The sequence below is a fragment of the Festucalex cinctus genome, chromosome 3 (genome assembly GCF_051991245.1).
Source record: "Festucalex cinctus isolate MCC-2025b chromosome 3, RoL_Fcin_1.0, whole genome shotgun sequence".
Classification (NCBI taxonomy): domain Eukaryota; kingdom Metazoa; phylum Chordata; class Actinopteri; order Syngnathiformes; family Syngnathidae; genus Festucalex; species Festucalex cinctus.
Window position 1 is genome coordinate 7,986,251 of NC_135413.1, and position 27,147 is coordinate 8,013,397.

A 27,147-nucleotide genomic window follows, 5' to 3' on the forward strand; every position below is an offset into this window, starting at 1 on the left:
CTCCCGGATTGCTCCATTTTTAACGGTTCGCGCCGTGGAAAGGCGACACAAACCTTTAGTGAATAGGCCCCAAAGTCCTTATCTCCAAATACGAGCCCACATGACACAAGAATAACATACGTCCAACTGTGTGTGCAATCAGAATTAGATACACCAATCATACAGTACATACATGCATATGACATGGAACAGCACTGCTGAACATTGAGTGACCATACAATAAATTGACATAGTCATCAAACATCAACACACATTTGCGCAACTCAGCACATTCTGTTGATATACTTGCACTTTATTATATTATGGTTTGCAACGCAAGCCTTTTCTTGTTTTGCTATCAGTTGTAGGATCAAGGAAAGTTTAAAATTAGTCGTAATTTGATCCTTCTCTCGAAAACTGAGCGTCGTAAAGCACTTTTAAATAGCTTTGTGCTGTAGAAAGCATATGGAGGTCAGAGTTCAGGTATTTAATGCATTTGAAAGTCCTTTTAAATATGAATGTTTTAAATCAAGGAGAAGCTTGGCTAAACCTGCTGATTGTGAAAGATCATATGGCATAAAGAATTTTCATTTTGTGGGATTTACAGTAGATTTCTTAAAGAAACAGTGTGGAAGCACATTGTAACTATAGCTGCCACTGTTCACAGTTTTTCTACTTTTAACATTTGATCTTCACAGCTTGGCAATTTTACCTTTTTGTCCCTAGTAAATTAGACAAACCGTTAAGGGTCCTTCACACCCAATAAATGTGTGTACTGTATAGTAGGGATGGAACGATTAAAGTTTTTTTCAAGTGAAATCTTCTCAAGTAACTTTTCAATTAAATGCTGCACAAGCTCTGGAAACTAAATTAACAGGTGGGTCAGTCAAAAAGTAACTAGCACAATTTAAGACAACTCACAGATGCACACAAGGAGGTCTGTTTTGGAGCTTCTTTAGTGTCAAAGACATACAAAAACGCCGACCCCACCCTGTCGCACTCTTAACTAGCCATTACGCCCACCATAGTGTCTAAGTCCAATCATAAACATCCAGTCAAAGTTCTTTAATGCCATCACCCTCGATACAGTTTCAGGACATAATATGATCAAGAGTCAGGTGGTCTTTCAAATAGGAGCAGCATGAATAGCGACCGGAATATTAATACAGTATGACAGTGCAGTACCTTTTCTCATTCCCACAATTGTGTGGAGGTGTTATCAAAAAAATAAAAGGGTTTCATGCACTATCAAATTTAGTGATTTCTGCTTATAACGGGCATCCAACAGTGTCATTTCCAAAATATCTGCCAGAAAGAGGACAGTCTTAAACACAACATTTTTAAAATAACCTTCAAAAAAGTATTTATTTTACAAATTGGGAAAATTTCTGAGACAAATTAGTTGTGTCAATTAAATTGGGCTCATTACTTTTTTTTTTTTACTGCCTCTCATATAGTCATCCACCCATCCTTATGCAAGAAGTGGGGCACGCTCTGGACTGGTTGGAAGCCATTTGCATTTCCCAAGCATCCATTTTCTATAGCGTTTATCCTTTTCAGGGTCACAGGGAGCTGGTGGCCAGTCAATCAAGGCATTATAGAGACGCAAACATTCATACTCACATTCACATTGTTACTGAGTGGGAATTAAACTCGCATGTGGAGTCAAACAATTGAACCTTTTAAACCTTTAGTTTCTCATAAAGAAACATTTTCCCAAGAAAATACTATAGTACGGTATATTTTCCACATTTGCTTCCTGTGGATGTGCATTTGACAGTATGCAATATAATGAGTCCAGTAGTTTAGAAGACATTCTTCTAAAAACTAACAATGCCTCCAAATGAGTGTTTCAGGCTACACGCAGGAAGAGAAGGTGGAGATAAGTCACCGGCACCTAATCCCTAACCAAATGGAGCAGCACGGATTATCACCTAAACAGCTGCATATACCTCAAGACACCACCAAGGATATTATCAACAGGTGTGCAAAAGTCCATACAAAAAAACTGCAATACAAATAACGTGCCTGAAAGTGGATCAGAGTGAAGACAAATGTAGGGTAATATGTGAGGATGTTCCACTCACAATTACAGCTCGTAACTCACATTTGTGGCTAACTTAGAATTCCACTACTTTCTATAGGAAGCTATTATTCAGTTGTCAAGTACTTGAGTGATTTTTTTTTTTTTTTACAGCAGCACTACAACATTTTGATTAGATAGAACATCTTTTAATATGCCATATTAATAGATTTATTCAAATCTGGACAATATTGAAATTTGTGCACTTTGTTAATGTACCCACTGCCCAGTGAGACACTTTAACACAACTCCAAAGATGTAATGAAATATATCAGATTCATATGTATCAGTCTGTGAGTATACTTTGTCGCAGAGTAAATTTAACATGGCTCTTAAAGAGAGACAGTAGTGAATGACTTATGTCGTTGTTGTGGTAAAAACTTGGTGATTTGTGGTGTCATAAGTGGCTCTGTTTTGATAGATGACATCTTTGAAACAGGTGGAGCTGACTGGTAGATTGAACTATTTCCAAATTACCTATGGGAAGCAAGGCGAACATGTATTCTTTTGAAATAGATGCTTCTAGGGCAGTCGGCTGATGTGGTTTTAATGACTGGATGTGTTTTTGGTCATTTAAAATGGAGTTTTATGCTGAATTAGCACAAATTATCGCCTTTCCCGTGCGCCATTTTGAATGCTATGGTAATAGACTTCCGTCTCCGAAGAGTGGCGTTGCTCACAAAGAATACGTCAAAGCAAATTGGCTTATTTTATTTTTTTAATGTTCATTCATTTTAAAAATTTATTTCAGCAATATGAAAAAAATATGTTCTATCCAGGGTTATTATAGTTTTGGAATTTTCATTTCAGCAAGTTTTTTTTATTTCATTTTGAGTTTTGTTTTTCAAATTTAGCTAGTTTTAATTAGCTTTCAGGGCGGTTCTGTTAGTTTTTATTAGTTTTAATTATTTAAAAAATGTTTAGTTTTAGTTAAAAAAAAAAAAAAGTGTTTTGGTTGTGTGCAATGTTTAATAAACACCATGGTAAAATGAAAAAAAAGTGACACATTTCTTACCTAGCATTGCATTTTGGCTGAGTTAAATAAAAAAGCAGGCAAGCTGAGCCATTTGAGCCAAAATTCAAGCACGTAAAATTGACGCCTAGAAGCGACGTCATCTGAAGGTGCTTTTCTCTTGGCTGCTGCTAGATGACGTCACTTCTCTGTGACACATTTTCCTTATCCTTATATTCCTAACGTCCTTATTCTGGTTAATATTGAAATATATATACTTAAAATCACGTTTAAAATCTACCCCAAAGGTTCAGGTATTAAATTAATTACCAAAGACTAAAAGGATGGACATTTTCGCTATAATTATTGTTAGTTTTAGTTTTGCAAACATAAATGTAGTTCCAGTAGTTTTTGTTTTTTTAAAAAGCATGTTCGTTTTTATTTTATTGTGTTAACTGAATGGTTTTTAAATTTGGTGGCAATAGTTTTTTTTTTTTTTTTTTAAATGTATTAATTTTTTTTTAGGTATTACGGTTTTACTTTCTCCTCTCCTCACTTTGGACGCCTTCCTGCCAATCACGGGGGCTGGACTGTGTTGCTGTAGTTTTAAAGTGATGCAACACTTAAGTATTGGATTAGGCGTTGTGTACACAGAATAAAAGTGCAAATATCTCTGGCATCATATTCCCTGAATTTTATTTTAAATCGATTAAGTATCAGAATTCGAACGTACCGTGGTGAACGCCATTATCCTGGTCACGTGATCGTAATGACTTATCCCGTGCAGAAAACGAAAGCCACCTTGCTCATTTCAATGGGAGTTTGCTGACGTAATTGGCAAGATGAAGACCGGCTTTGATCTCAAATACTGCGCCAATTCTGTTCAGAATCAAATCCTGAGCACGTCCGGTTTCTTGTCATTCTGTGTGGGGGTGGGGCGGTGGGGGGTGTCCACTCCTAATGTGGGCTAAAGCATGCTTAGTAGCAGAAAAGTGCTATAAAATCATAATTGCTCAACATAAATTGGAATTTTTTTGAGGTAAGTGATGAAATTAACCATTTCACGGAATAGCTGGTTAGTTTTTCATAAGTCTTGTATTCCTTTAAGTTGTAATATCACCATTCACCACTGGATGGCAGACATGGCTTAGTTGTGCTTACACCGGGTCTTACACTGCTTAATATTACAACATGGGTAGGCCTTATAATTTCAAACGTAGTACCTCAATAATATTACAGTTTTGGTGAAGTCGATTTTTGTGAGGGGAAAAAAAAAGGCCAAAAATGAGTTATTGCACTTAATGCTGGTTTTGTGGTTCAGAAATTTTGTGCCATCCTTGAATGGTAAATGTCAGCCCTTTCTACTGGAAAACAAAACCTCACAATATGTGGTTATTTTGTTTGCTTTCAACCCTTTGTTGTTGGTTTAGGATAGGTGATCTTTTATACATGTATTGAAAAATTTATTGTGAAAAAAGAAATATGTGTCATGTCTGGGGTCACGCCAGGGTTAAGTTTTGAGTTCATGACCTGTTAAGTAGGGATGTAACGATAAGCGCGATATCGTGATATTAAAACTGCCACAATATCGTCGTCGTTATGTTCACAATATTTAAATGCAACACTTCTGTTGAAAAAGTCAGGTTGATTTCCATTTGTGCAGTTCTAGCACCCTCTGGTGGCTAGTTTTTTAGTGCAAATTAATTTTCATTAGGGATGTTTTGGCCCTTCTATGCTGAAAATCTACACTAATTGTCAGATGAAGGGATAAAGTCAGTGTTGTGAAGAAACTCAATGTGTGCGTGCATTAACAACATAACATAATAACATTGCTGTTATGTGCAAAACACAATATTGTGCTTTTTTTAAGTATGAGCTCTTTTTTTTTTTGACAATATTGTGACCTTTTTTTAAATATCGCCAACCTCCCCACAATATTGTGATAATTATCTTATCGTGAGCTTCATATCATGATAATATCGTATCGTGACGTTTGGATATCGTTGCATCCCTACTGTTAAGTTGGGTTCATGACCGTGGGGTCAAGTGTCTGTTATGTACTGATGTAACAAGTGTCTGTTTTGAACTGATGGAACTAGCATCTAGTTTCAATTGGTTTTAGGCTATGTGCTGTTATGTGATGTCAAGGGCTATGTGATGTCGGGAATCTTTAATCCCTTTACCTGGTCGACAGCCAGTCAGATAATTCCATGTCAGTCCTGTTACCCACATGTCTAGCCACAACCAATCAGATCGATTCCTTGTCTATATAAGCCTCCTGAGAAGTGTGTGTCTTTGTCAGATTATTACTTCTGTTACCACTGTCCTCTGTGCAACTCTCCTTGTTTCTCGTCTAGTCAAGTTTGTTCCACGCCTCTCGATGTGGATAAATAGTTAAAATATTTTTTGTTTCTGCGCTTTGGGATCCAACCTCCAGCTCATGACAATATGTCTACATATTTTGCACATATGCACGTAGTTTGTCGTTTTTGTCATACATCTGGTTAGGAAATGCGTGTGCAAGTGCAAGTCCTATGCGGCCCCTGAGTAAAACTAAAGAAAAATTGTGGCTCCCTCCATCTTTTGATTTAAGTTGCCCATCCCTGGTTTAAGTGCTCTTTTTTTGTATTGCTTGTATTGTGACAGGTACACGCGTGAGGCTGGTGTGCGCTCGCTGGAGAGGAAGATTGGAGCCATCTGCCGAGCTGTTGCTGTGAAGATCGCGGAAGGTCAAGCAGATTCTAAGACTGAAGAATTTACTCCTGATGGTCACACACAGCAGGGAGGTAAGATGCTGATGATGACATTCGCACATGTCACTTTTACGGAATGGAAATTGGACATAGCATGAATGCTTCAGTGAGACTATTGCATGGAAGAGGACAGATGCTGTTCCTCAACACGGTACGGTACATTTGTCATCTTTACACAAAAACAGCACTGAGCCGAGCGCTACAGACAGCTTGCCACACACCACGTTGTGTTGTGTGTATTCAAGAATGTGTGTGCACTCCTGCTTGTGTGTTGACATTACTACTCGTTAAAACACTCCTGGCAGCATACAAGAAATATGAAACCGCAGGTTTGGAATGAACTTGTATGATTTCATTCAAGCAGAAACCAAACCAGTTCTGATGTGCGCTAAGAGGGAAAATGAAACTATAGTATATTGTTTGCTTAATAATACTGCTAACCTTTGAAACATCCAACAGAACAACTCAAACTGTTTGTATAAATTACTCAATTCTACAAAAAAAAAAAAAATTCGACAAATAAGTGGCTATTGTATGTAGTTATGACTTCACCACCGTGTTTATGTAGGTTAGCAATAAATTGGCTTTCCAACTATTCCAGCCCCCTGTGGGCCAGTCTGCTCCTCCCCAATAAACTTTCTCTCCTGACCGTGGCCAACATTAACATGCCGATACGTAACTACAGGAGACCTCCAGAATTTTGGGGGTCTGACAGTGTAGTCAGTAGTGTAGCGAGACTTATTCGGGTGTGTTGGTTGTCTGTCTTTATTGCCTGTTTGATTGACGGTACAGAAGTGTAATTCAACTGGCCTCCCGATCAAGGCATTCGTTTGGGTGAGACTCCAGCTGCAAGTCATAACAGGATGTTATGGAAAATGAATCATTTCATTTGTGCACAGATTCAAAATGAATCAAAGTTGGGCAGCCTACTTCCTTTTTAACGGCCCATTCTACTTTTATGAAGTCCTTTTTAAGTTTTTACAACGTGAACACTTGTTGGGGCGTAATGTCGTTTAGGATTCTCCATGTGTGGATTCAAAAATGCGTGCAAATTGGATTCAACTAAGTGTTACGTATGTTTTTCTTTGGATCTTATCCCAATTTTGTTTGTCATGTAAAATATATTGGCTTGTTCTGGTGCTGAAAGATGGATTGTATCTTTTTCAGCTTTCAAGCAGACGCCTTTCTGTATTGTGACTAAATAGAATGTTACTGGACAATTATAACGTCTAACAAAGATCAGCATTATCATGACAGCTCTTGACTGCATTAGTTTTTGTTGATTTGCATTTACCATCATATGGTCCAACAAATGATTCTCACATGTGCTCTGAGAATGCTGAAAATTAAATAATAAAAGCCAATCTCAAACCCTTGGCTTGTCAAAATCATGTGAACTGTTAGCCACAATGAGATGGGAGCGTTGAGGCGAGGCTAGCTTCAGGCATGATGTATCTCTTTGAAACATATCGTGTGTAGGGTTCCTGACTGTTTTGATTCAGTTTTGATTCCTGTTTATCTTTTAAGCCATCTTCCAAATGTGCATGTGACAGTATCACAGTACTAATGTGGCTGATTGAGTTCACTTTCTGGAGCAGGGGTTCTCCACTAAATTGGCACTAACACGATCAGCCCCATTGATCGGTGTCCGGACATGAAAAACACCCAACCACAATAATTACATTTTCTGGTCTTTTATTCAATTGTAAACATGTCAATTAATTGGCAAAAACTTACATTTCTTAAATAATTCGACTTATTTTTCATATATTCAAATATTTATTTCATTAATTTCTTTTTTGTGCAAATATTCAATTGTTAAATCTTTCAAGGAAGTGTCCCCATCACTAGTTATAAATACAACAGTTTTCACTTTATTTCCTTGCTCTTTCAGCATTTCTGTTATGTCCTTTCCTCTCGTATGTGTTTTCAAAGCTGTGATACCTAAAATGTCCTCTATAAATGTTTTCATCTCCTCGTGATAGAATCGGACATACACCAAAAGCTGAGGATTGTTACTTACATCACTTGATTGATTCATCCGCAGCTAGCGAAATACACCTGGCACTTTGGATGGCACGGTCCGTCTGAGAGTGCACATCCTCCGAGTGCAGCTCTGCTCTTGTTGTTGTGGATGATTAAAGATTTTGACGGACCTTAAGTTGCTCTCATTCTAACATTCTTCGACCATTCCGGAGTCGGTAAAAGAATTTTTGTGTTGTGTCCAAAATCCACTGCACTGTCGTGAGCGCTCATAGGGGCTTGTAGCACTCGATGCCGGTAAAATTAAAGTATACGTCTCAGTCCATTCACTTTCCAAGAAACAAAACAAAAGTTTGCGAGCTTACCGGACCCCGGCTGTGTCAAAGGACCCGGCTCAAGCATAGCTGCCCTCACTCGTGCCTATTCAAAAATCGTCTATCAGTAAGACTGAATATATTTCCCCCCAGTACATATTGTTGGAGGTCTGGATGAAAGGGTCTCGCTGGGGCTGGAGCTGGGCCTTGGTCCGACAGTTGGAGACCCCTGTTCTCGAGCTTCTAACTTGACTACGATCTGTGCTGAAATTCGACCTATTGAGAAACAAAAAGTGTTGGTTGCAATTAGGGGTGTGAATTGCCTAGTACCCGACGATTCGATCCGTATCACGATTCATAGGTCACGATTCGATTCGATACCGATTAATCCCGATACGAATTTACAAGTCGATTGTTGCATTATTTTTTACTCAAATTTGTAAAATACCATTCAGTTACATTATACAGTACATGTACACTGTAAGATTTGTATGAAAATGTATTATCTTATAAATGTGAGCCACTGTATGTAACAAACAGGTTTAACAACATTTTTAATGTTTGAACAGCATTGAAATAAAATATTAAGGCTAAATGTTCCATTAATATAACTTTCTTCCATGCTTAAGGTGTGAAAGTTAGACGTTTTGATGAATATTTTTCCATCAAAAATGGATGTTAAAAAAATCGATTCGGCTGCCTATTGAATCGATTCGAGAATTGCGTGCTGTAGTATCGCGATATATTGCCGAATCGATTTTTTTTAACACCCCTAGTTGCAATGTTTTTCGGCTACCAGTTTGACATTTACAGGATGGCAAAGAGACAAATATGCACTCAAACCATACATTGGTGATCAAGCCTAGAATGGGCTACTGAAGTTGAGAAATTGGAAGAGCAAGTGAATGTTTTGTGCTGACAGTTGACAGTGCATACAAAGGATATAGGCCACATACACAAGGGCACATAATGGTCTAGAATTGAGGAGCGCAAATATAATTTCGGTGTGTCAACTTCATTTGCTCCACATCTTGGTCCAAAGGCACATCTCCAGGATCTTGATCATGTTGGAGTGTCTGTCGATATTTTTTTTATTTTATTTTTTATCAAACTTCCATCTAGGTGGATCACAACGTTTAGTTTTTATTTATTCAATGTCTGCCTTCACTCTTTCTGGCATAGACTCCGTACTGTTCTTTTTTTTTTTATTGAGAAGGAATTGGTAACATACTTTGTTTTTAGGTTGATAACATCCATCCATCCATTTTCTTAACCGCTTACTCCTCACAAGGGTCACGGGAGTGCTGGAGCCTATCCCAGCTGGCTTCGAGCAGTAGGCGGGGCACATCCTGAACTGGTTGCCAGCCAATTGCAGTAGATTGATAACATTCAAGAGAAAATCAAATCATGTCACCGAAAGCAGGCACACATACCAGAAACGTTTGGAGGCGCACAGTGGCAGTGACTTTCGTCAGTCTGCCCCAGAGCAGCTGTGGCTACATACGTACCGGTAGTTTGCTGCCACGAGAGGGTGAATGTGTGTGCAACAGTGCACGAATAATGTATCCGTTGTGAAGCCTCTTTGAGTATCCAGAAAATTGCCATATAAATCTGATACATTATTATTATTATTATTATTATTATTATTATTATTATTATTAGTAGTAGTAGTAGTAGTATCAGAAAGGGCCCTCACTCAAAGCTGTAAAAAAATCAAAAATCAAATTCTGACAACCTCTGGGTGATTGGTCTTAAATTCATGTGGGCAAATGCAGAGTTAATCATTATATGTTGACATCCTTGACGGAAAATTTGTACTGTATTTGTATTCCATATTTTCCATTGTTAGTGTTACCTGTTTGACATCTATTAAACACGACGCAAAAAGGAGAGAACACTCGCGAGGAGAGAGGAGAGGAACTGAATGACAACATTAATTCCATGCCCTCCTCATCCTCTCTTTTTATTTGGTTTCCACGCCCTTAGTTACATAGGTTTTCCAACCCTAATAATGCAAATGAAAAAGATAGTTATTCCTACAGTTAGTCACTTTTGACTTAAAATGGTCCACTGTTGTTTGCGGCCATATACATGTAAATGAACATTTAAGGGGGGCACACCTCAAATCTACAAATGACCTTTCGCTCACTTATCTGCCAATCCTTGTTTCTAGCACTTAATCCTGTTTAGGGTCGAGGCGCGGGCGGGTTGGAGCCAGTTAATGACTTGTTGCCAATGCACAAACAGCCATTCACACTTGCATATTATTGCCTCATAAGAACCTTAAAAGTGAACCTAACACGCATGTTTTGGTTATGTGAGAGGACACGATGGAACAGCCAGAACCTTTGACCGTGAAGCAGATGCGTTTACCACATGACCAATCACGATGTAACTGTTTTGCACTCGGCAGAGAAGGCAGCCCCTCCAGCGATGCCAATCGTGATCGACCACAGGGCCCTGAAAGACATCCTGGGAGCGCCGCCCTTCGACATGGAGGTAAGCGGGGAGGAAGAGCACGTGCAGATCATTACAATACTGCTGATACTCTCAATGTGTCATGAATTATCGAAAGCCGGCCCTCGACTGGTCTCCAAATGTTGTTGCTTCTCTTAAGTAGTTGTTTCCGTGAGTCTTTTATCTCTTACATCTGCTGTCCATCACGTTTTCATTTCCTCTGCAACTTCTGTCGCCTCATCCTGACCTCATTTTAAGAGAAGGACTTTTGCTCTGTTGAATTTTTATCCGCCATATCGAATGTGCCTTGTTGTGCGTGTGTGTGCATGTGTGTTAGGTATCGGAGCGGCTTACTCTACCCGGCGTGGCCCTGGGCCTGGCCTGGACCCCTCTGGGTGGCGAGATCATGTTTGTGGAGGCCAGTCGAACGGAGGGCGAAGGTCAGCTGACTCTTACGGGTCAGTTGGGCGATGTCATGAAGGAATCGGCGCATTTGTCTATCAGCTGGCTTAGAGCTAACGCTAAACGCTACCAGCTCACAAACAGTGAGTCCATCGACACATATCAAATGAAACGCACGTCGTGCACCACTTTTACTGTGTGAAATTATGTTTGAATCAGTGGTGGGCGGTCCGGATCCTTTAGAAGGGACAGACATCCATCTTCACTTCCCTGCCGGCGCTGTGACCAAGGATGGCCCCTCTGCTGGCGTTACCATAGTAACCTGCCTGGCCTCTCTGTTCACTGGACGACTGGTCCGATCAGACGTCGCCATGACCGGAGAGATCACGCTGAGAGGCCTGGTTCTTCCGGTTCGTCGCCCACTAGTGTTGTGTTGGTAGTGAATGTTTGGTTTAAAAAAATGACTTATTATTTAGCGAGTATGGTTTCCTCTCCAGACAGTTGGACATTAATTTATCTGTTATTTCTCTGTTTAAATTTGGATGTTTTCTGCTTTACGTGGGTGCAGCCAGACAGCTGCGAAAAAGTGCACTTGATCACCCAAGCACTTAATTCTGGTGTAAATGTGCTAGCCGTGTCAATCTTAGGTTAGCCTAGCAATTAGCGTGGCTTTTCTATCTTTTGTCGTCATTCCTTGGTGAGAATGATAGTTAGGCTATAAGAAATCGTGGTTTCTGTCCGCACTGACATTTATTGCTGGCGGACTCCGACCGGCATTTCCCACTAAGATGCTTCTTAGGGTTTGTTTGTTTTCTCTTTAGACTGAAAAGGGGGGAAAAAATAGCATCCCTACATGTCTGATGTTTGTAACGAAACAATCCGTGTCAAAAATCGCTAAATGAATAAGAGCTCTAATGAATTTCTTGGAGCCAAACACACGTAAGATGGCGGCCCTACGTGCGTCAGCAACAGGAAGGTGGCAAGTGGTGACCTTTTAGAGTGGGCATGCTGGACTGAGAAAAATGCGGGCGCAAGCTGAAAAATTTGGGGGTATTTTTGTTCATTTTAATATTAAATATTTCATTATTATTGAATACCACTGTGTAGGTATAAAATGAAAGGGAAAATATTCAGGACTGACACATGTTGATGCGCACACACACTTTAATTAATATAAACAGCAAATGACACAATCACACGCCCACAAATTTGCCAATACGTTGGAATTTACAGTATTCAGAACTGGCTTGTGCCTACAAAGTGGGCTCAACCCGGGAGGGGAATAAAAAATGACCTCTCTGTCATATGAGGACTATTTCAGATACGCTGTTTGACTGCCAGCCTTTTTTGCCATTCAAAAGGTGTACGCACAGAAACAACGTTCTTGAAACTAACACAACTTGATTTCTCATTGTGCATGCACGAAACAAGCTGTCGGCTTCTCCACTCCGCGAGGAAAACAGGACAAAATATACAGGAATTTAAGACCAAAACAGTAGAACTACGGTATTGTATTTTAGAGGACACTGACAGATAAATATTTTCAATGATTTTATTTTGAAGGGCTTGGGTATGCATCGCATTAATAGCTTATTATGACCGCACGCCAATGGTATCTACTATAACATAACTCATTCCTCACGAATCGATGCAGCTGACTCCTCCAAGTAGCATGTAGGCTAAGCCATCCAGCATTTGCCATAAGGACTATTACTATTTGGTTTTACGCCACCAAATGTGCGCTAACCAAACCAAATTGACCCAGTTCGCCACAATACACTTAACAACAGACGCAAGGGAGTTTGCAAACGCAGACGCTGGCGGACCTTAGAAACAAACTCACTTCGCAATACCATTGGCTACGTTAGCATTCGCTAGTAGCATTATCAAGTATGAAGCGACTAGGGATGAGCTAGCACAGCACTATCTGTATCTGTTCGACCATCTAAATGATCTGTACCTGGGCATGGCATAAACTGGAAATGGGCGTGGTTTTAACCCGAAGTAGATGTAGCTTAACAAAATGGGTGGAGCTTACATCAGTACATTACTGTATTTTTTTAGGATGACATTAACAAAAATAACAATAATTTGAAATTGATATGGATTGATCAAAAATCTCTTTATTTTTTGTTTATTTGAAAACTATTGACAAAACAGCCTAATAAAAATTCAAATGAATGATTGTTAAGCTGTGTGTTTAAAGCTCAATTGTAAGCATTTATATTTTTATGGACTGCAGAGGGGAGGGGCTGGAGGGTCTAATATATATTGATTTAGTGTGTTAGGGAATAATCGATAAGAGACTTGATTTTTTTTAAAAAGTAATTTGTGACAGCACTAGTGGGTAGGTGTGAAAACCACCTGCCACCGGTACATTCACATGCACGTTGTTTATTTCAAATTCATTGGTCAAAAAAGATGCACAATTACAGTTAATAAAAAATACAATCAGGCACACCATATGGTGTAAATACCATCTCAAGAATTATACACAGCAACTTATGAGAATGTCTTGTAATTTTTTTTTATGTAAAACACCAAGGGATAAAAATCATCATAAACTATAAACCTCCTTATAAAATATAAAGCCTCAGCAAGTGGAAAAAGAGCACTTAAGGCGAGATTTTATATGGCGCTGCCCTCCATCGATGATTTACGTACGCTTACGGAAGAAGTTGAATAGCAGTTTTTAACATTGCGTTATTACTTTCAAGTGAGAGCGTGTGACAGTTAAGGCGGCGAGGCCTGGCCCGACTATATGAAAATTTGATCGATCCTCACTAAATATGTGCCCATCCCTACTCATATGCCCAAATTTCTGAAATTATTAGAACAACAGTCACAATATATTTTGGTCCTCTATTCACGTCGCTGTTGCCTGACGGGTTGCACGGATGCGTGCGCGCTCCATGCAGCCGCAGCGCTGCAGCGGGGCGCTTTTTTTTTTTCCCCCTCTCGAGATGCACCTGCCTGGCCCATCCCATGAAATATGCAGGGGATAAATAAATAAATGCATAAACGAATAAATAAATAAATAAATAAATACATAAATAAATAAATAAATAAATAAATAAATAAATAAATAAATAAATAAATAAATAAATAAATAATTTAAAAGAGCTATAAAGTGCTGTTCGGTGTGTGATTGACGTTTCGCTCCCTGCATTGGTCAATGCTGTGGAACCAAACGGACGACGACGTAGGTATGTCACATTATGCGTCAAGACGAGCAAAAATTCTACTTTCGTCGTGATGGTCGTGAACCGTCCCGGACAACAGGCGACCAGTCGTTGAACGTGTCACATTACACGGGCGACGCTACGTCAAGACAACCCAAAATCGTTTACGACATGCCCCGTTTGTCCGCGACACGTCGGTCGGGCTGAAATCGGGCTGCTTTCGTGTAGTCTGACATCGGCATAAGCCTCCTGAGAAGTGTGTGTCGTTGTCGGATTATACTTCTGTTACCACTGTCCTCTGTGCAACTCTCTTTGTTTCTCGACTAGTCAAGTTTGTTCCACGCCTCTCGATGTGGATAAATAGTTAAAATCTTTTTTGCGTCTGCCCTTTGGGATCGAACCTCCAGCTCATGACAATAACAAAACCACCGCTCACCAGGTTGATTAGCGATTAAATTTGTTATAAATTGTTCCTGGTGGGAATCTTGATTTTCAGCAAAATTGTACTGTTGTAGTTTTTAATTTTGAAAATCTGGTCACCCTGCTCAATAACTTCTTGTTAAATAAAATAAATTTTAAAAAAAAAGTGACTTTTTCCATTTGTTTTATTTTGGATTTCCCGCTGGAAATGGAAGAAATGTTTCACTTGATTGCCTGTTTGTATTTTTGATCTGTGTCTCATAGAAAAAATGCGACAATATGGCTTTATTTCATGTTGAGACGGTCAATTGAAATTTAGGGAATGACTGCGACACAGATTCAATCAAACGCGTTTGTTGTCCTCCTCAGGTGGGCGGTATTAAAGACAAGGTGCTGGCGGCCCACAGGGCGGGGGTCAAGCGAGTTATTGTGCCCAAACGTAACGAGAAGGACCTGGAGGAGCTTCCGACGAACGTCCGGGACGACCTGGACTTTGTCGCCGCCGCTGACCTCGACCAGGTGCTGAACGCCGCTTTCGACGGAGGCTTTCCCGGGACAGGCGGTGTGCTCGAGCGCCCTCAGCTCAACAGCAAGCTGTAACGCAGCACGGTGGACAGGTGTGGGCCGCCAGCATGCATGCTGCCAAACTGGATACACGTGCCCGTGTCACCCATCCATCCGTTTTCTTGTTTCGGGTCACCCTGAACCAGGCTCATGTTGAGACAGCCTCACTCACATTTGCAGAATCATTGAGTGGGAAGTGAACTCTCGCTCTCAGCATGAAAGTCTGGCGAGTAAACATTTCTCTTAAATTTGCCTAGAACAATAAAATACAATATTAGCATTGTAGCTCAACACCAGCTAGCAGTCAATATTCTAAGTGATGAAGAGACTGTATTATTTGATATGGATCGGCTTAAGTTCTTCCTCTCACTTTAAAGGGGACATACTATAGAAATTTTTATTTGTCAAAGGATTGTATATTCCTAATTTTGTCTCTGGAGCACCTTCTCACCCATCAAGTGTGTAACTAAACAATCAAGTAAATCTTTTGTTATCTGACTATTCCTGAAAATGTGTCTGCCCCATCTGATATAACATCGAGTTCGAGCACTTTCACGGCATTTGTTTCCAACCAAATCGCATTGTTTTTGCTGGCTAAAATTCACGGCACGGTACGGTACGGGTACTGGTACTCGGTGCTACACTACAGTGAGTGCTGCATCATGCTTTTGGGATCTTTTCTCTAGATCAGGGGTGTCAAACTCATATTAGTTCAGGGGGCGCATGGAGGAAAATATATAACTAAGTGAGCCAAATCGGTAAAATAATGGTATATACAGTGTACCCTCGTTTTCCGCTGGGGTTAGGTTCCAAAAAATACCCGCAATAAATGAAATCCGCGAAGTAGTTAGCTCTATGTTTTACAACTCTTATAAATGTTTTAAGGCTCTAAAATCCCCGACCGCACAATTTATACACTTTTCTCATTGAGGCATTTACATGTTCTCACATTTCTCTCTTGTTCAAACATTGACAATGTTCAAACCTTCATAAATTTTATAAAATGGGTATATTACTGTAAAAAAATATGCAAAATTGCACTTAAAAAAAATCTGCGATACAGCGAGACCGCGAAAAGTGAACCGCGTTATAGCGAGGGAAGACTATAACTTAAAAACAATTGCTGTCAACTATACGTAGATTTTTTCCGGGTGTTTTTTTTTACGGGGGGGGGGGGGGGTGGGGGGGCTGGGGAAGCCCTAAATTACAGAGCTCTATTGTAATCTATTGTTTAAAAAATAAATAAATAACACAAATGCAAATGAAAAGCGGTAACGCTTTGCCTGTATGAGTTCCAGACGTGTTAAATCTACCTGTTTTGCATATATATATTTCCCAGAATGCATTGTGTGGCACAGTTAATGAATTAATAAGGACGTGAATCACTGTCATGTTTCAGTAATTGAATTTGTGTCATATTTAACACGTTTATGTTGGTCTAGGATTTAAAAACGTTTTTTTTTTTTTTTTTACAAACTTTAAGTTGTGTGTAAAATAATTACTTTCAGGGCGATTCCGTGTACAATGTTACATTACTCACCTGAGGACTGCTTGTGAAATTACAAATTTATATATTTGATTGTGACTGGCTGATTAATTGGTCTGACATTACAATTATTATTATTTTTTTTTACTTTACAAATTCGTCTTGCGGGCCGGATTAAACGCCTTTGCGGGCCTGATCCAGCCCGCGGGCCATATGTTTGACACCCCTCTACAAGATGGAACTGGACAATTCATCATCGGAAGGAATTTTCAACAGTTCCAAATAGCAGTCAGTGTTAGTGAAACAACAAAAATGTGAGGAAAAGCCCAATACGACATCTCAAAATTCATTGGTGTTAATCAGATGGACTTTACATGGTGACAGGTGTGTGGTGATTCCCATTTAACATCAATTAAATATCACAACCAAATCTGGAGTTTTAAGAGGGTTTGCAACACTACACTGTACAAAAAAATCTAAAATTTTTCAAGTGATTTATCTTGGTCTATATTCCAAAAATCTGTTATTTCAACAGCGTTAAGTAGACTTTTCGTATCCACACTTGATATGACTACCTTGAGTAAAACATGCACACACATTCAAATGGGAACCATCTGTACTTTATACTTTGTGTGTTTAAAAGAGGCGCCCATCAAACAACATTTTTCCAATAAATACAGGACCAAATAATAAACGTGGGCGTAACGTTGACTGGTGGTTGACTGGTTTGCAGCACGTCCGCCTCCCAGTGCTGAGGACTCCGGTTCGAGTCCAGGCTCCGGCCTTCCTGGATGGAGTTTGCATGTTCTCCCCGTGCCTGCGTGGGTCTTCTCCGGGTACTCCGGTCTCCTCCCACATTCCAAAGACATGCATGGCAGGTTAATTGGGCGCTCTGAATTGTCCGTAGGTGTGCTTGTGTGTGTGAGTGGTTGTTCGTCTCTGTGTGCCCTGCGATTGGCTGGCAACCAGTCCAGGGTGTCCCCCGCCTACTGCCCAAAAGCCAGCTGAGATAGGCGCCAGCATCCCCCGCGACCCCTGTGAGGAATATGCGGTCAAGAAAATGGATGGATGGATAATAAACGTGCATGTTATGTGGTAGTGTGCGTCACACCTGCAAGATTTTAAAAGCACACATTTCCGTTGCCGCTTAGTTTTGTTCAGGGTTATCGAAAAGCTGTAGACTATCTCAACTGAGGTGGACTGCTTGTTTTTACGGTTTTCTTAAACGGTCCCAAAAAATCTTCGTTGGGCTGGACGCCGCGATTTGTGTGTCTTTTAATGCCTCGAGCTGGCATCATACAAATGCATATTGTAACGTTTGAGCAATGATCAGACCAAGCAAGTATAATGCCAATTTGCAACAGTCACTGTTGGCTATAACCATCAAAACACAGCACGCTACGTGCTTAGCGAAGTTTTTTTTTTTTTTTCGTCACAAACACATCCACGCAAATCACACACAAACGGCGGGAAGTGAATCCGTGCTGCCTGCGCTTACAAACATAGTTGCCATCATAGAAACTATTGGGTGTGGGGGGGAGCTGAGCACACCATCACAGCATGTGACTAAACGGACCAATCACAAGCGATGCTACGCCCGGCGCACAAGGATCGTTGATGTGCGGCGGTCATTGACACAGAAGCAAATGCGGAAGTATCAATCAGGCTTTTGTACCATGCAACCATGACAAACAGCAGCCGGCACTCGGGGCCCCACTCACAGCTGCAACTGAGTGGAGGCGTCGCCGTTTCCCGACGCAACAAAGGAGCAAGGGGCGCGGCACCTCTTCGCCTTGGTACCAAAACGTGCGTGAAAATAGCATAAGCCAGGGGCCGATCGGCCATCCACGGCAGTGCGTACCTTATGAGGTGCCGTTGCGGCCGCCGGGACCGGGAAGGCGCGTGCAGAGGCCAAGACCTCGTGGTTGTGACGCTGGGTGGCCAGGAAAAAGCGGTCAGCTTCCTCCGCCAGAGCACGTGGCTCGGAGATGGTAGTGTTCGCTAGCGCCGTAGCTCTGGCCGCCGTGGAGCTCCCGAGCGCGGCCCCGACGTGGTAGTAGCGCGTGGAATCGTCCGTAATTCCCCGGATGGCAAACTGAGCTTCAGCTTGTACAAACCACGTCGCCGCGGCCGACTCCCAAAACTCCGGTAACTTGAGACCAGCGGAGTTCGCCATGTCGCTCAATTCGATCAAATTCTCAGCCTCGGAAACGTCAACGAGGCGGATGTCGGGGTCACCAATGTAGCGAGTAGTGACGGGAGTCGGAGGCAGAGTGTTGAAGTCCGGAGCCAAAGACCGGCGGTTTATTGATATCAGCTTCTCATCGTTTAACAGCAACAACAACTCACTCTGCGCGAGGCTCACAGACCTACCAACATTTTGTTCTTTTATCCTTTCATCCTTTCATCCTTTCATCCCAACAAACTCCCCCTTCGTCCCAACGTTCCGTGGGTGAATTATGTTCTAATCACTACAACGTCATCAAAATGTGATTCGTGGTTGCCTTATGTTGCTTGCAATGCAGTCGCTCCGTATGTAATTCTACCGTCTCTAAGCATCTTTTATACTGTTTAATGAAACCCCAAATGGAGTTACTGTAAAACTAAAAACACAACATGAAGAATTACACTCATTGTGTATTTAAATACAGTACATTATTTGTTTACAAAAAATTGCTAGCGCTAATGCCAAGTGATTGGACGATCCCATTCAAATGCTAACTCATTCACTCCCAGCCATTTTCACAGAAGCAATCCCGTTCGCTTCCGGCTGTTTTACTGGATTTTGACTTATTTTGCAAGGCCCACAGAATATTATGTTCTATTGCTATAAAAGCATGGAACCTACCAAAAGAAAGATTAAAGTCTCTTCTTTCATCAGGAAAAAAAAGTATGTTTCTATCTGTTTCCGTTTTGTAGCAATTAGGATTAGAAGAGAGCTAAGTTTCATCAGTTTTCACAAATCTATTTAAAATTGTAAGTAATTGAGCTTTTTTTCTAGATGGCTCTGGTTGATCTCCTTTGCTCTGCTGCCACCTGCTGGCCGTTTGTGTAAAAACTATCATTTCTGCAACCGTTCTTTGCAGTTGAGAGGCTGCATCAATGCCTTCTGTATGCTCTAAAGCAGGGGTGTCAAACTCATATTAGCTCAGGGGCCGCATGGTAGAAAATATATTACTAAGTGGGCCGGATAGGTAAAATAATGGTATATAACTTCAAAACAATTGCCGTCAATTATACGAAGATTTTTTCGATTTTTGGGCAAATTACGGAGCTCAACTGTAATCTATTGTTAAAAAAAAATAACACAAATGCAAACGAAACGCAGCAGCAGTTTGCCTGTATGAGTTCCGGACGTGTTAAATCTGTTTTGCATATATATAGTTCCCAGAATGCATTGTGTGGCACAGTTAATGAAGTTAATGAAGATGTTAATCCTTATCATATGTAATTGTGGTACCAGTAATTGAATTTGTGTCATATTTAAAACGTTTATGTTGGTCCATGATTAAAAAAAAATATATATTTTTTTTTAAACAAACCACAACTTTAATTAAGTTGGATGTAAAATAATGACTTCCAGGGCGAGTCAGTAAGTTACATTACTCATCTTAGGACTGCTTGTGAAATTACAAATGTATATATTTTATTGTGGCTGGCTGATTAATTGGTCCGACAATATTATTATTTATTTTTTTCTTCACTTTACAAAATTGTCTCGCGGGCCGTATTAAACCCCTTTGCGGGCCTGATCCGGCCCGCGGGCCGTATGTTTGACACCCCTGCTCTAAAGCATAGTATTTAACCCTCGTGCCTTGAAACCAGTGGTACCCCCCTCGCAATTATTATAGCCAAATATGTAATGCTACTTTGAGGTGTGATAACTAAGTCAATTTTTAATATTTTTTTTATTTCAACCACTCAAAATGTTCATTGGCATCAGAACTATCCATACATATGAAGTTTTATTTATTTTTTTATGTATTCCCCCCTCTTAGGACAATACAAGCCCAACGAATGGACTATGAAGAAAACGAACTGTGCTGTATACATGTATAAAAAATAAATAAAAAATTAATACTTCATATGACATAATTAGAGCTTCGAATAAGGCAATAAGTTATAACAACAATTTTTTCAATGCATGCCAAATTTTTTGACAATGGCAATTTAACTCAGAACACCTCCCCTCGCAATTATTATAGCCAAATATGTAATGCTACTTTGAGGTGTGATAACTAAGTCAATTTTTAATATTTTTTTTATTCCAACCACTCAAAATGTTCATTGGCATCAGAACTATCCATACATATGAAGTTTTTTTTTTTTTTTTTTATGTATTCCCCCCTCTTAGGACAATACAAGCCCAAAGAATGGACTATGAAGAAAACGAACTGTGCTGTATACATGTATAAAAAATAAATAAAAAATAAATATTTCATATGACATAATTAGAGCTTTGAATAAGGCAATAAGTTATAACAACAATTTCTTCAATGCATGTCAAATTTTTTGACAATGGCAATTTAACTCATAAAAAATCTCCTCGCGATTATTTTAGCCAAATCAGTAATTCTACTTTGAGGTGTGATAACTAAGTCATTTTTTAATATTTTTTTTCTTTCAACCACCCAAAATGTTCATTGGCATCAGAACTACCGTTGGGAAGCTGCACGTCCCCCGCGGCTTTCAGGGACGTGCTCATATGTTCGTTTATGTTTATTTTGTAGAAGTACTGTTGAATTGAGTGGATTGAGTGGGTCAGATGAAACGCCATATCATGTAAAATGAGATAGCAAATTAATGGGCTAGACTCAATTTTTAGTTAGAGACCAATTGGTGTCTGTAGGACTGAATCATTCTGTGGCCTCTGGGTATAATTCCTCAAAGTAACCACCAGATGCCGCCAAACCTGTACAACTAAGCCACCCACTCAACATTGCCCGGACATTCCATATAAGATACAAATTAAATATAAATAAATAATATCCTGAATTAAATAATAATACACAACACAATCTATATTCGATAATTGTTAACCTGATTTTTGGATCAATGTTTATAACACATTGAAAGCCAACTATGAAGTTTTCCTGTCTTTCTTTTTCTTTTCTTTCATTTATAAGCGATACTGTCTTTTATCGCTGATAATATTGCTATAACTACATTGAAAAGATTATCTATATATATTGTTTAATTTAACAAAGATATATACAAGATATAACAGAGATTAGAATTAACCTATTAAGTTCAAGCTGAGAGAATTTGGGATTTAACATGTCAGGTATATATATATTATTCATGCTTGCTTAATTAATATATATATGATTTTATTTATTTTAACGTTTATCATTTGTCGAATAGAGCTGAAGACCTTGACATATTTTCATATATGACTCATCATGCAACGCTGTATATCCATGACACATTTATAAGGAATGTATGACCTCATCATGACTCATCTTCATGGCCCGTCGGTGGAAGATTACTGAAAATGAGTTCCAGCAAGTGCGCTTTGATATGAGAAGGTGCGCGGAGAGACATTCACCGGAAGGAGTCAGTGGTGTGGCCCAAGAGTATAAAAGGCCGTCACCAACTCTGAGCTAGGCCCCCTTTTCACCCTGCGATGTGTCTATACAGAGTGCATTTTCGAAGATGGAATATAACTGCCTGCCTGGACTTTGGATTTTTACGAAGGACTGGGATTAAGCCGTGGTTGGACCCTTTCTTCAATGATTGGTAATATACAAATCTTTTAGCAATAATGATATATAATAGGAAGATATGAATGACTAATCGCGTGTTAGGGTGGGGGCCATTTAATACACTCTCATATCTTCAAAATTATTTTTGCCAAAAACATCTTATTGTCAATCAGGTCTTAAGCTTTTCCGAGGAATGATCAATCTTATAAAGCTTATTGTAAAAGGTTATACTATTTTTAATCTCCTGTTTTATTTTATTTTATTTTATTTTATTTTGATTGATTTAAAGTTTTATCATTAAATGTGATTTTTATGATTTATATCGGTTATCTTATTATTGTTAATAAAATTATTTAAAAGACAAGGTTTGTATTAATCATTCTATTATCTTGTCTCATATTGTTTTGATTTTATTATATTTATTTTTGGACGTTTTAATAAGTCCCTTTTATTTGTTTATGATTTTATTTTTATAAGGAGGTCGTTTTATAAGACCTTCACATTTGTTTATGATTTTATTTTTATTTTTTGGTCGTTTTATAAGACCTTAATGTTTGATTATGATTTTATTTGGGACGTTTGATGAGCCCTCATTATTTTTTTGATTTTATTTTATTTATTTTGGACATTTTGAGTCCACCTCATTATTTTTTCCAAGACGGACAACAATAACGGACGTCTGGAAGAAGGTAAATATATTTGAATAACCTCTAACCAATGCTTCCATCTGTATTAATATAAGTCAAATATTCCTGCTTGATGTGTAACAAATCCGTATGATCCTAACAAGGATTATTAAATTACTAGGTCAATAACAAATACAAACAACTCAGAGAAGTGGAGCTGCCAATGAAGTGAGGTGTACATGCTAGCATTCCTGGGCTCTGTGTGTGTGGTTACTCACTCAGGATTGATAGGTGTATGAAAACGGATTGGCCTCATGATAAGATGACAGTGAACAAACCTAGGTGAATCCACTTTGATATATCGGCTTATTTAATTCCCGTCTCCTCACGCTGACGCCTTAGAGCTGGTGAGGAAAAAGGGGAATTTCTAACCCTTTAATTGGAGAGTCGATCAGGACATATTTCCCGATTTAAGTCCTGCGGGTAAGCGGAAGTTGACATGTGGCGCCCAACGTGGGGCTCGATTGACTCATTTTTGTCAAAATCGGGATCGATCGAGGCCCAAAACAGGAACCCGAGTAAGTGCGGCTCTGAGCGGAGGGCACAGTGCTTGGAGCTGATAGCGAACTCGCTGATAAATTGTCATGTCATACGACCCTGAGCTAACACAAAATAGTCTCTTTGATGAATAGTGTTTCATGGAAAAGAGCTTCTTTAATTGTGAAAATCTAGTGTGATTTTTGAGTTGAAGTTGATTGTACTATTTTGTGTTAAAGAAACGGTGACTGGCTCCCCCAGGAGACTTGCACTCTAAAAGAGGTTGAGTGTGAGAAGGCCATTCAAAGTGAATGGGCTTTAACAGCGACCTGCTGCTCTGGTCGGCTGTGAAGGTACTGATAGTGTACTTGGTAGAGCGCGCTGCGCCGCGCATTCCTGAGGGGGGGGCTGAGTCAAGGGGTGGTTCAGGCCAGTCCACAAAAAGAAGGAGGGCTTGAACAGTTAGAGTTAATGTTGAGAGGCTGCTCGGAGAGAGGCAGTCTCTTTTAGACTTGTGATGTTAAACTATGGTTTGCGCTATTTAGGCTTGCCAGATTGGGTGCGGTTGCCCATTTTATTGGTTTGTTATCTCAGGTATCCATTTGTAGCAAAACTACCATACTCTTTGCTTAGTTATTGCGGGGTGCCTGAAGATATTTATAGTCCCTTATCTTGGATAGCGGACTCAGTGTCAGAGGCTGACGCTGCAAACCTAACCCTGATTCCCGGTCGCTTGCCTTTTCTCCTGGAGTTTTTGAAAAAATTTTAAACTTTGGTTCCCGACAGGAGTGTCCATTGGCACAAGAAGAAAGTAGTCGAGAACCGAGGAGAAAAGGTAGGAGTTTCCACTAGACTAATGTTCTAGTGGAAGCAGCCTTTTTCGGTTTTGACAGGAGTGTCCATTGGCACAAGAAGAAAGTCGTCGAGAATCAAGGAGAAAAGGTAGGAGTTTCCACTAGACTAATGTTCTAGTGGAAGCAGCCTTTTTCGGTTTTGACAGGAGTGTCCATTGGCACAAGAAGAAAGTCGTCGAGAACCAAGGAGGAAAGGTAGGAGTTTCCACTAGACTAATGTTCTAGTGGAGGCAGCCTTTTTCGGTTCCTAGCAGACGTGTCCAGGAACAAGAAGACATCCAGATCCCGGAGAAGAGAAGCGGGAAGGATTACAACCGACCTGAAAGGACAACACACCCCACCGTTTGAGAGAGGACATCCGCCGACGAGTAAAGGTAGGAAAAACTCGAAGTCGGTAGTCCTGATAGCAGTAGAGGCAACGTACATGGGTACGGAGCTGAGTAACCAGGAGCTAAAGTACGTCCCTGAACCCAAAGCGCGCGGGGAAGGCTTCGGAAATAGATAGCTCCACTCCTACAATAAGAAAGCAAAGCGGGCTATAGAACACGCTAGTGAAGTAATGGAAAGAATAATAGGGAGAAATGGGAGGGGAAAGCCCCCCAGCCCCACAGAGGGGGTAGCAGGGTTAATGCCTGCACCCCATCCTCGAGAACAACCAGATATACCAGTAGTGGTTATGCTACTGGGCGAGGGTGTAGATCGATGGCCACCAGGAGCAAGAAGGCACCTGGAAGTAAACAACCCTTCAATCCGTCTTGCCGACCTCGCAGCTGAGGTGGAAAGGTCGGTGAAGGAAACAGGAGTGTTCGTGAGTGAATTTCCCAAAATAATGGGCATAGCAACAGTAGTGGTAAAGAGATATGCCGCCGAAAAGGTCAGACTCCTGGTAGTGCCCAAGCAGGAGAGGCTACAGCGGTGTTAGAAGGATTGTTAGAGGCCATAAGATTACACGTGAGTCGAGTAAGACTTATAACCGATAGTCACTATTGCGCCCAGGCGCTCAAAGAGGACTTATCCATTTGGGAAGAAAATGGGTTTGAAGGAGCGAGGAGTAAAGAAATTGCTCATGCTGAGTTATGGAAGAAAATAGCCGAGTTAAGGTTAAATATGACTATCGATGTTGTTCACCAGAAAGCCCACGTCAAGGAGGGGGCTCACTGGAGAGGAAATGATGAAATAGATAAATACGTCCAAGAGAGAAGATTGGTAATTGTAGGAGCAGAAAAATGGGACAATACTCCCAAAGGAGGAAAAGTGGTCCCAGATGAGTTTGTGTGTGAGGTGACTAAGGCCGTACATGAAGCGCTAGGCCACGGAGGTGCCTTGCCCACAAAAAGAAAGCTGGAGAAACTGGAACTTTGGATCCCAGAAAAGAAAATCCGTTCAGTTATACGAAATTGCGAGTTGTGTAATAAGTATAATGCAGGACGCCGAGGGCAACGAGTGGACGGATTGACGATTAAAAGCACTGTTCCATGGGCATCAGTTTGCATGGACGTAGCAGGCCCCATGGGAGTAAACGGCACTAAAGGTGAGAAGTATCTTGTTGTGCTTGTAGATTCGATGTCAGGACATTTTGGATTAAAAGCGGTACGTAATGCGAATGCTAATAGCGTACTAAAAACACTGGAAGAGGGTTGTATGTGGTTAGGCATATCGAGAGAGTTAAGAACTGACAATGGAACTCATTTCAAAAACGCTACAATAGACAGGTGGTGTCAAAAGTGGGGAATAATAAGGACTTACTCTCCGCCTTACACCCCTCAAGCTAATGGCGTGGCTGAACGAACCATTGGCCTAGTTAAAAGTTGGCTTGGGAAAAATGCTAATGGAAAAGAATGGAGTGAGAAATTGGTGGAGTTGGTCAAGGATTTGAATGGGAGGAGCAGAGCAGATAGACCTTCCCCTTCGCAGGAATTGAACCAGCGCCCCTTTGTCGCACTTGAGGTAGGACGGATGCAAGGCACACAACACCCTCAAAAGGGAAAGTGCCCATTTCAGGTAGGACAGAGAGTGTGGATAAAATCTCATGGTCCATCTGATAGCCAGGCAGTAAAAGCAAGGTATGACCAATCTGACATCATTGAAGAAGTTTTAGACAGAAATACAGTGCGATTGAAAAAGAAGGGACTCCAAGGGGTAGAGCAGCTAAAACCAATGCCAGTTAATTCAGCCTAAAGCTAAGGAGTAAGACAAATAATTAAAAGATGGAACAAGCCACTCCGGCCTTTGTCAAGCTCGTTATGGTGAAAGGAGCTGTCATCGTGCGGAGGACTGAAAAGGAAGTAATGGTTGGTAGGGCGTTTAATCTTTGGATAAATGCAATAAGAGGATATATTGTGAATAGAGTAGAAGATTTTAGTTGGCAACCGGCTGTCTCGACCTGTGTAATTTGCAGTGGAAACGAGGAGTCGAGGGAACAGTGGAATATAGCCAATAAGTATTGGGTAGATGGCTTTAAGCCAGACCTGAGTAAAATAGGCCCGGCTAAGGTGCTTGAAATACAGGTGTGTGGATACTGTAGAATAAAAAGCCTACCTAGGATAAAAGCGTATGCTCAGTGGGACTTAGCCCCGCAAGAGAATACAGAGGCACAGCATTGTGAATGTTTGTGGGACGGGGAGAGCATACTGTATTGCCTATATTGTAGGATGAGAATGGGAAAAGGTTCACTAGTGAGAGCAGGAGAGGCCGAGGGATGGCAGTTAACTAGAGCAGAAACCCCGATAAAGTCGCTAAGTTCCGAGTTGCTGACCTATTGGCCGATGGAAGTAAACGAGAGGACTCGCGACCCGAGGTTCCAGGCACTGCTTTACAATAACTGGCCACCGCATGGAGGTAAATATGGCT

The 27,147-nt window shown here is 40.5% G+C and overlaps 2 protein-coding genes across 2 annotated transcripts in view; one reads left to right on the forward strand and one right to left on the reverse strand.

The window, feature by feature from the left end:
* Window positions 1-16,215, forward strand: part of lonp2 (lon peptidase 2, peroxisomal) — a 57,924-nt gene extending 41,709 nt beyond the window's left edge. Inside the window, exons 12-17 of the mRNA XM_077515639.1 lie at window positions 1,836-1,962; window positions 5,661-5,800; window positions 10,478-10,563; window positions 10,859-11,066; window positions 11,143-11,333; window positions 14,895-16,215. Of these exons, the coding sequence (XP_077371765.1) occupies window positions 1,836-1,962; window positions 5,661-5,800; window positions 10,478-10,563; window positions 10,859-11,066; window positions 11,143-11,333; window positions 14,895-15,125 (983 nt within the window). The 3' untranslated portion in view covers window positions 15,126-16,215. The remainder of the gene's footprint in view (window positions 1-1,835; window positions 1,963-5,660; window positions 5,801-10,477; window positions 10,564-10,858; window positions 11,067-11,142; window positions 11,334-14,894) is intronic.
* LOC144015552 (uncharacterized) lies at window positions 8,211-18,989 on the reverse strand. The gene is made up of 2 exons (XM_077515640.1): window positions 18,437-18,989; window positions 8,211-8,340 (listed from the first exon to the last, which is right to left on the reverse strand). Exons 1-2 carry the CDS (start codon window positions 18,749-18,751, stop codon window positions 8,317-8,319), a joined length of 339 nt encoding a protein of 112 aa, XP_077371766.1. The 5' UTR covers window positions 18,752-18,989; the 3' UTR covers window positions 8,211-8,316.
* Window positions 18,990-27,147: the final 8,158 nt, after the last annotated feature.